This window comes from Pundamilia nyererei, unplaced genomic scaffold (genome assembly GCF_000239375.1).
Source record: "Pundamilia nyererei isolate P.nyererei 1_Seehausen unplaced genomic scaffold, PunNye1.0 scaffold00483, whole genome shotgun sequence".
Lineage (NCBI taxonomy): Eukaryota > Metazoa > Chordata > Actinopteri > Cichliformes > Cichlidae > Pundamilia > Pundamilia nyererei.
The window spans coordinates 95,946-106,232 of record NW_005187884.1 but is presented as its reverse complement, the minus strand read 5'-3'; the positions used below and the strand labels follow the sequence as shown (position 1 = coordinate 106,232).

The following is a 10,287-nucleotide window of genomic DNA, read 5'->3' as shown; positions in this document are numbered from 1 at the left end:
CATAAATAAAGAAATGGTTTATGAAGTAGTTTACACATAGTCAGAGTCAGCAAACATAAGATTATGCAAGTAACATTGTACATAAGCCCCTTGCAATTTATTCTTATTGGATTGGAAGGATGTATATTCTGGTGAACTCTCTGCAGTGGTAGAGTCTGAACGGAATAACCATAACCACCTGTCCTCCTCTCCTTCCAGCAGCTTCCTGTAGGTGGCGATCTCAATGTCCAGAGCCAGTTTCAAGTTCATCAGGTCCTGCAGGTGAAGACAGAATCAGTTTCACTTCACATAATTTCATTTCACTTATGTTCTATGTTTTCTTGTCTATCCTTTGTTTCTACTTATAGTTTATATTTTCCATCCATGTCTTCTCCTGACTCACCTGATACTCCCGGAGCTGTCGAGCCATATCCTGTTTGGATCTCTGCAGAGCTTCCTCCAGGTCTCTGATCCGAGCTTTGGCTTCTTTCACAGCAAGCTCTCCACGCTCCTCCGCCTCAGCCAGCTGGTTCTCTAGACTGGCACGCTGAAGAGAGGAAGGGAACAAGAGATCATCCATGAGGGACCTGAAATGCATTTTTCTGAGTTTAATGTTGCTTCCATGTGTACCTGTGCTTTGACCGCTTCTATCTCGCTCTGCAGGCGGCTGATCAGTCGGTTGATCTCGGCGATGTCTCCCTTCACGATGCGAAGCTCGTCCCCAAACTGGCTGGCCTGGACTGACATTTGGTCAAACTGCAAATAGAATAGCTGTGAATGGTACGAGGACCGCAAAAGAAAATTATTTCATGTAAAGGAGGGAATCGTGGGCGTGCAGTGTTAGCACTGAAGATTATGCCTGGGACCTTTCTGTGTGATGTTTGCCTGTTTTTCCTGTGCGTGTGTGGGTTCTGTCCAGGTACTGTGGAATCACCTCACAGTCCAAAGACACAGGTGTGAATTGTCTCTTTTTTGTGTTAGCCTGCAATAGACTGATGACCTCTCTGGGTGTACCCCGCCTTTCCACCTTGAAGTGGATACATGGATGGATGGACTACAGACTGCTCTAAACACTTAGTTTCAGACTATTTTCAACCATCGGTTCTGCAGGATGTTAGTGAGCTAATGCTCCTGATGTTTTCATCTCAGACACAGAAGCTTTGTGTGGGGCAGCCAGTCAGGAGAAAGTTGTCTTAAAGGGAGAAGAGCTAAAACAGTTACTTTGAGTCCTGGAAAAGCTACTCTTGTACAGTTCAAAATCTAGAACTGGAGCGTGACAGGACATATGTTTATGCAGGGGAACTCTGACAACCGCTTAAATAAGTGACTGTAAAGCGCTTGTGTTGTTAGCGTCGCTCCTTTGGTCCAGAGATCATCCTGTTTTCTCTCCTTTACCTTATTCTTGTACCAGGCCTCTGCTTCCTCTCGACTGTGGGCTGCAATCTCCTCATACTGAGATTTGACCTCAGCTACGATCTGCTCCATGTTCAGACTGCGGCTGTTGTCCATCTGCACCACAACTGAAGTATCTTTAATGCTCGCCTGCAGCTCACGCAGCTCCTGGTCAAGTTGAGGGAAATCAAAGAGAAGCAGTCAGTATAAAAACCCGCAAGATCAACTATTGTCTCATGCATCTTCCTGCACTTGTGCCACCCCATGGAAAAAAATATGATAAAAATATTTTATGTGTTGCTAATATGCTCAGCATATGGAATCACAATGTTAACACACAAACACACTGCGTGTCTGGGCCTGTTTCAGTGATACTTCAGTGGTCTGAAAACCTCTCTGGTGATTTAGTGTGTTTTATTTTTATTAATTTAATTTATTATGAAGATCTCTAGAGAAGTCAGTTGACAACAACATCAACAACAACAAATGTTTCCGCAGGTTGGCATAAAAAGCATTTCAAAGGCAGACAGTGTTTTGAAGTTGACTCTCCAGTGAGTCATGATATAAAACAGAACAATGAACAAAGTGGAAATTGTAGCTTTATCCGAGAAACAACTGGAAACCAGAAAGGAAGAGTGTGCACATCCAGGATTACACGAAGAATAAGGACCTTTGTTTACCTCCTCATACGCGTTACGCAGGAAGTTTATTTCATCAGTCAAAGCTCCGACTTTATCCTCCAGATCAGCCTTGACCAAATAGGCTGAATCTACATCCTAAAACACACAGGGAAACACACAACTGATTAGGAGACACAGATTTTTGTGTTCAAAAATCCCCTGCACTTGGAGGAAATACTCCTGTTTGAGTCATCAGGAAGAACAATGAGCAGGATTTTGTTTATTCAGATTAAGAAAACTTTCAAAGTATGTGTGCAGACACCAAAATAATGTATTTGACTTCTTTTAAAGAGCAATTTGAGACCCAAAGTTGGAGCCAGAAAAATTGGGAAACTTATAGTATGAAGTCAGAAATCTTTGCTGAGATTACTGTAATGTCTAAGAAATGACACAAGATGCTGCTCGCACAGCTGCACAGGAAAGTTGCTAAATTATTTATGGATTCTGCGTGTGAGAATACAGGAGAGAAAATCTGCACAATGAGGAAGGACAATAGAGGGGCTTGTATTACTCGCCACACCTGTATGAATGAACATGAACGGATGTGTCTAAATGCCAACCTTTTTTAAGATAACAAAGTCGTTCTCCAGGTTGTTTCTCTTGTTAATTTCATCTTCATATCTGTGACAGGGAGAGAACAGGGTATTTTATTACAATAAAACATACACCTGTGTATGTCTGTGTAGGTTCTCCGCCATGCAGGTCGTACACCTGAGCTGAAAACTCTAAAGTGTCATTTTTTACTTGTGCTTGTAGTCCTCTACCAGACCCTGCATGTTTCTCAGTTCCCCATCCAGCTTAGTTTTGTCATTGTTGACCAGGTCCATCTGGCGCCTCAGACCTGCCATGTAGGCCTCAAACAGGGGTTCCACATTGGATCGGCTGACCCCCTGACCCTGCAGCAGCTCCAGTTTTGTCTCAAGCATCTTATTCTGCTGCTCCAGATACCGTACCTGGTGAGGGAAGAAGACCCAGATCATTTAGCATTTTCAAAGACACGGTGAAGGTTTGTCATAATGCACTTTTTGTTTCCGATCATCAGGATTGAAGGAACAGCTAGAAAACAAAAGTGACTCTATTATAAGATGTTTATCAACATAACAACTCTTGGAAAGTCTAGAGCTATGTCATTATGTCGTTTGGGTCGATTCAGTCAGGTCTTCCAGTGGGCATCTTATTAGTGGAGCTTTCATTACTCCAAGACGGGCACCAGCTATCCTCTAATTACAGTCTCTGAACTGGACCCATATGTCTGTGCCGTTGATTCCTTTTGGTTAAATAGACCAGTAGCACTCCACCCTCTCGACCAATTTGGGTCACTTCTGCCCCCTCCCCCCCCAAAAAAAAACAACAACAAATAAACAAATAAACAAAAAACAAAACAGCATGACAGCAGCCAACAGTCCAGAAAACATTGGTGGCTTCTCTTCCAAAATCCAACTTTTAGTCCAGTTAATTTTGGTGCAGTGGCCAAACTACAACTGCTACAACTTCTATGTTCATACGTAAGCCACCTTTCTTCATAGATGGCAGAACTCTGCACTGATCATTGAATTTAAACTCTTTTAAAGTCACTATTACCCCCAGTGTTTCTTAACATTTGGAAAATGGCTATTACAGCACATAGGTGGATTGTATGGCTCATTGCTCTTTTGTAATGTATTGCCTCATTGCTGTATTACGACACTGTTGTTTTTGCTGACAATTAATTTTTGTTTTTCTCCTTGTTTTTCACAATCTTCAGAAAAATGCTTTCAGTTAATAAATAGAGTTTTTGCTTTTTTCTTAAATAATTTCTGCTTCTACATTGAATCTCTTTAGATTTTCAACTAACTGCTTATTGTTATTAAGAAAATAACCATCTGTTTAACCAATAAAGACTGCAATCATCAGCAGCAGCTCCAGAATAAGGCACAGAGGAATGCCATAACTCCAGCAGATAACCAGCTCGAGCTCAGTGTCAACACCTGAATATATTCCAGCCCTGTACTTGCCCGGCTCGTGTTTCTTACCTGCAGCCAGGTACATCCAGCGCCTATTATACCTTCCAACACAAAGCCCGTGTTCTGTTCATGACAGAATAACCTCCCTCTGAGACACAACCATACCGTGTCTAGTCTGATCTATCAGGTTACAAATTGAACTCAATGGGACGGAAATGGGACAGATAGCTTGAATATCCAGCATCCCAGTGCTATACATTCATGCAGTAAATGACCATTTAATCTCAGATGTTTAACTCCAACTTTGATGTTCACTGACGTGCAGCTTTAACTGGAGTCATTGTCTTACAACAAGTGAGACGTTGTCTTCCTGATGCATTTCACTAATTACTTCTCTGCATGAGAGAAGCAGCTCGCTAATGTTTAATTTAAACAGTTCCTCCTAAGTAGGATTGGATTATAGTCGTCACTGCAAGGTCTGTTTATTTATCAATTCACTCAACTTTGCATTTTAGTAATTGTCATCATCAGTAAGGGGGTCATTTTACAACATCCAGATTTTAATCCCAGGTTAAGCAGAAATCCAATCTTGGATAAATGAACAAAGAGGGGAAAACTGGGCTAGACATCTTTTAAAAGCCAGGTTGACTCTCATGAGCTTCTGCAACTGAAGGTCTCTAAGGACAAGGACTCTTTGTGTGGGGGAAGTCACATAAGCCATCTCATTTACGGAGACGAATGGACGGTGTTTCCAAATGTTTTCTATGAACATTCATAATATTTTGTCTTATTCGGTGGATAGACTGTCTGGTTTTATTTTACAGCTCTGCAGAACTGCACACACAAAATATCAAATAAACCCCAAAAGCATTTAAAATGAAGATGTTTTGGTGATCTGTTAGTTTTTTAGCTACACACACACATTTACACACTTTTAGCTACTTCAAGAGGTATTCAATCATTACCTTAGATTTGTCATTGATGTCATTGTTATTGATGTCTTCATTGAACTGAATAAAAATTCTTATTATTAATATGTTTTATTTACTAATTGAATCTTCACAAAAATATTTGCATATTTTCTTTAAATGTGCACAAAAGTAATAGCGGTACAGGACATCAGAGAATATCAAAGATTGTTAACAACCTTTCTGATAAACATTGTCTTTGGGAAACTATGCCAACATTCACATCGCTCAAAAAAGCAGGAGGTTTATTTTGCACATTTGGACAAACGGGCTTCCGTCCAGCTCAGCTCTCTGTTTCTGTACGCCTGAAGTGAATCTCCGCTGATGTGAGAAGCCAACAAAGCCTCTATTGTGAAAGTGTTACCTACTCCGTGAGAAAGCAGAGATGTTCCCTAAGTAGGGTATCGATGTCCAGTGTTATCACAGGGCCGATTGCTCCTTCTGTGGGAAATGTGTGCAGCCTGTGTCCTTCAGGAACTTCAACAAGGCATCTTCTCATTCACATTTACTCCCCTATTTGCTTTTTCATAACACTTAGAATAGAAACTTAGGGTCCTATATATGCTGCCCATGATAATGTTATTTCTACCTTCAATTAGCCAACAAGACTGCAGCTTTTTCATAACATGTCTAATAAATCCACAGAATCATAAATGCACAATCTTGATATCCTGGGCATGTCAAAGTTCATCTGCATTGTTCATAAACAAGAATTTTACAAATAGCTGCAAAGGCCACGATGATGCAACCTTAAAACAGCTTTTCCACAAATTTTTTTTTAAAAAAATGTGTAAGTGATTACTGCTGCCAGCCCAATAATGTTTGACCATCTCCTATAAATGTTCTCCTGTAAATTCAGACAAAGCAAACAGCAAGAAGAAGAGACTGATCTGAACTTTAGACTGTCAGGGTCCTGGGTCTCCTGACCCAGTGTTTTTAGTTCTTTGTGATGTTTGTATTATTGTACTTGTGTGAGTTATTCTATGGTTTCTAGTTTCGATCCCTTGCCCTTCATGTTTCTCTGTGTCCCCTCTGTTCTGTGTAAGTCTGTGTCTGCATGTTTGAGTTCCCCTCTGTGTCTTTCGGTTCTTAGAGTCCTCTGCCTTATGGTTTATGTCTCTGTGTTTCTTAGTTGCTGTCTCCACTGTGTCAAGTTCGCGTCTCTGTGTGATCCTTCCTGTTTTACTTTGAAGGTCCGTGTCTTATGTGAATGTGTCCTGCTTTGCTTGTCTCGTCAGTCCTGATTTCTCCCAGGTGTGCCCTCCTTCTGTGTCTCATTCTCCTCGTTACTCCCCAGTGTATTTAAACCCTGTGTTTCTCTGAGTCAGTGTTGTGTTGTCCCTCATGCTGTGTGGATCTCCCTGTGTTAGTTTGTTGTTTCCCAGTTTACTTTAGTTTGTCCTGTCCTACCAGCAAATAAAGCTGTGATTTTTGAGTTCATCCCCTGAGTCTGTGAGTCTTGCATTTTGGGTCCAACTCCTGCCTGCCGCACAGCGATTCATGACATAGACTGAACACAATAAATAAGAAAAGGCTTAAAAAATTCTAATACTACAAATTAATGGAAATAAATGCACAATATTGGTGGTGAGAAAAGGGATGAGTCACAAATACACAACATGAAAAATAAATGTCATTTAAAAACTTGAATGAAATGTAAAATTGTAAAATATACGCAACTAATGTGGAACCTGGCTGAACGCTTTATATCTTTATAACTGTTCTTTGAGCAGGACAGTGTTATGTTCCTCTGCTGCATGAAAAACAAGTGCAAACTGAACTTGCTGTAGATAATTAGTTTGAAATTGTAATAAAACAGTAGCTTAATTTCCTTTTACATTGAGTCAGTTTTTCATTCAAACTGAAGAAGTTACAGCTGAAGCTGCTCGAGCTTTTTAGTCCCTGTAGTAGTACCACTGTGAAGTAATCTAAACATAAAGATGCATTTTTATACTTTACAGCTGTGTGATGTTTAGATAAGAGGAATGATAAAACTTTGAAAACTATAATGTATATTTTCTTCATAAATGATCAAAATACTTAGTAATAATTTCTGAACCAGCCTCAGCAGAGGTCTCTTTACCTTATCTATGAAGGTTGCAAAGCGGTTGTTGAGGCTCTTGATCTGCTCCTTCTCGTGGGCTCGGCTCATGGACAGGTTTGGATCGATCTCCAGGTTGAGAGGAGCCAGCAGGCTCTTGTTGACGGACAGGGATGCCAGCGGAGCCCCCAGGCCGTGGTGATGCCCGTTGGTGCCCGCATACAGAGAACTGCTGCTGAGGGAGATGCCACTGAAACCTCCCTGAACTGGACCGAAACCACTCAGCCTCCTGGAGCCGCTGCTGCTCCGAACTGAGTTACTGGAGCTGATTCGCTTGGTACGACTCAGACTCATGATGAAGCGAGATGGAGGATTAGATGAAAAACAGCTGATAAATGTTTGGATTGGCTGGAGATGACAGAGAGAGATGATGAAATTTGAATTGGACTGAGCAGAAAATGGACGACAGAAGCAGAAAGAGAAGTGAAACAGGTGAGTGCAGGATGTCTGAACACAGTAAGGTGTCTCAGGTGTCTCATGACCATTTAAACCTCCCCAGGGTGGAGTCAGAAGAGGAGGAGAGAAGCAGGGACGCAACAGAGCTGTGGTGTAATATATCCAGTGTTTACAATTTAAGGCCAAAAAACTCTTAGTTTAACAATCTAAAGAGGAGATGAGACTTTGGACAAATTGTGAACTTCCCCTTTTGCTGATGTGACACACTGAAGACAAAAGGTCAATCTTCTTGTTTTTGTGTCAGTTTTCCTACTTTTTTTCTCACTTTATTGCCTCGAGAAGGTTAACTGACCTGAGAACATGTTGGTGTTTCTATAGTTTCAGTGGCCCAAACATTGCTAATGCAGCAAGCCAGTTGTACGTGTTAAAGTGTTGATCTCTAATGTAGTTTTCTTCTTTGACTTTCTACTTCAAATTAAATCTATAATTTGGGTCAATTATGAGATTTATTGAAAATAATTTAGACAGCTGTTTGTTCTAGTTTCATAACTGGTGGGAACGTTAACTCGGCTGTTGAAACTGTGGTGTCAGTGGTTTGTCAAGTCACATTTCAGACGTAGAAAGAGGTCATCGGTTGGAACATAGAGCAACGCTGAAGTACATTGCTGTGTTCTGTGGTCTTCTAAACCTGCTCAATATAAGCGACACGTGGTGACTTTTACAGAAAGACAAGCAGAAAGGATGGCAGCCTCATGCATCTTGCTGCACCGTGCATGAGCATCTTCACTTTGCTGCGATCCTTCCTGGCTGAGGACCTCTATAACATTATTACATCAGTGCTTATCATCAAAGTATAAACTATTAGCAGACAGACAGGAGTCCTGGATCGATATTTTTAGAACTGAACCTTTTGTGAAAGTAGAAATATCACATGAAGAAAACACCTAAAATTCACAGAAAAAAAACGTTTGTAATCAATATCTGAAAGTGAAATTAAAATATCAATGAAAAAATTAACGTGGTGAGTTGGCAGAAAAACTGGGTAAAGTTTGTATGTTCGGTCAACCAAGTTTTCTCATAGATATTAACCTGAAAAGGTTGGAGCCTGGAATTCATTTCCATTCACTTTTTATGTAGTACCAAATCACAAAAACAGGATATTGGAACGTAAAAGCCCTGAACCTTTATAAGAAAAGACACCTAAACAATGAAACAATCTTCTGTCAGCACCTGGTGACAGTGGGAAGGAAAAACACTTTTAACAAGAAGAAACCTGCAGCAGATCCTGGATCAGGGAGGGCCAACCATTTGCTGTGAGCAGCTGAGAGATGAGAAGAAAGAAAAGGAAGCACAGGACGACCGGCTGACCTTTTCATATGCCACTCTAACTCCTCTGTGTCACACATTTTAGCCAAAGTGGTTGGTAAGAAAAACCTAATTTGTTAACATGATCGCAGAAGTTACATAAGGTTACTTGGATACTTGCTTATGCTAGCTCTGTTTCCACAAATGCACAGATTTTAACTGATTTCAAAGCAGTGAGGCAGAACCAGCGGCATCTTGTTCAGCCCTCTGGCCTCACAGATAGAATAAATAAAACAGTCTGTAAGCTAAACACAGCTTATTATGATCTAAGCAGCTTACAGGCTGGAAAAAATAAAGTCCCATCGATTTTGTCGTTGCTGCTGACTTCCAGAAGGTTGCCCCAATCCCCAACGTTGCCTGGCTAAAGGTAGGACTCCAGCTTTTGCTGGCCAACCCTGTCAGTTTGTCTGTCCAGAGTGACTCAGTCACTGTCACCACGGCTGGTGTCGCATCCTGCCACCTGTTTTGTTCACCTCCAGCCTTGCCTCCAGAAGGTCACCGTTACTGCTGATGCCAGCCCTCTGTCAAACCATTGTCTCCTCCCACTTCTTCGCCAGTCTCCAGAAGAGTCCTGTTTCTTCTCCCAACGCCAGCCTCCAGAGTTCCTCTATTTCAGTCACTGGCAAGCTGGTTAGCTTCCGGATTACTTGATCTCACTGTTGGCCTCTGCAGGTGAGCGTCTTGGATTGATTTTTGAGTTTCTAAGTAACAGCCATAAAGCTCAGTCCTTTAGTTAATGCCTTGGGTCCTCCTGTGCCTGCCACACAGATGTACCCGACACTTTCCTGTTTAGCTCACTTCTTTGTGGTCACACTGAATAAAACATTAAGCTTATTTTATAAATTTCGTCATGCGACGTTTAGAAAGGAGGATTGTCAGTGTTAAGCTCATTGGCTAATGACTTGTGACTGACAAGTTGAGCAGACCTAATTTTTTTTAATCTTGAAATGTCAAATCAAGATTTCAGAAAATTGTGGTGGTTACATCTGCTTCTAATGCTGTCTGTGTTTAGCACCATGGTTTCCTGACAGTTTTTCACGAGGCCAGAGGTGTATCCACAATGCTTCTGTGCAAAAACCCTAAAAAACATGCTAGACTCTAAGTTTGACAAGCTCCAGGCTGTGTTGAGAGGATACAGGCATGCTCATGACAAAACCCTTAACTCTGCTGCTGGAAACTGTGGTTTAGGTTTGGTTTAAGTGTTGCATCATGGCGCTCTGCACCAAAGAACATTTCTTTGTTCTGTTTTTTTAAACATCCTTCACAGCCACCTTAAATTCATTTGATGTGGCTACATATCTGGTGGTATGCATGAAGAGAGAACACAAGAGAGAACAGTCAATAGCAAAACCTCTACATGCCCATCCCCTTTGACAAAGTTCTTATTTCCACAACCTCACTTATCAGAAAACACCAATCAGATTGTGATCTGATTATGATCATGCTGAGTCATTCTGTGTGGT

General features: G+C 41.2%; 1 protein-coding gene across 1 annotated transcript in view; it reads right to left on the bottom strand.

Moving 5' to 3' along the window:
* The window catches only part of LOC102207393 (keratin, type II cytoskeletal 8), an 8,772-nt gene extending 1,536 nt beyond the window's left edge, over positions 1 to 7,236 (bottom strand). Inside the window, exons 1-8 of the mRNA XM_005753935.1 lie at positions 7,046 to 7,236; positions 2,796 to 3,004; positions 2,612 to 2,672; positions 2,052 to 2,147; positions 1,375 to 1,539; positions 610 to 735; positions 383 to 526; positions 179 to 255 (exon numbers count right to left, since the gene is read on the bottom strand). Coding sequence (XP_005753992.1) covers positions 179 to 255; positions 383 to 526; positions 610 to 735; positions 1,375 to 1,539; positions 2,052 to 2,147; positions 2,612 to 2,672; positions 2,796 to 3,004; positions 7,046 to 7,114 — 947 coding nt within the window. The 5' untranslated portion in view covers positions 7,115 to 7,236. The remainder of the gene's footprint in view (positions 1 to 178; positions 256 to 382; positions 527 to 609; positions 736 to 1,374; positions 1,540 to 2,051; positions 2,148 to 2,611; positions 2,673 to 2,795; positions 3,005 to 7,045) is intronic.
* Between the last annotated feature and the right edge of the window lie 3,051 nt (positions 7,237 to 10,287).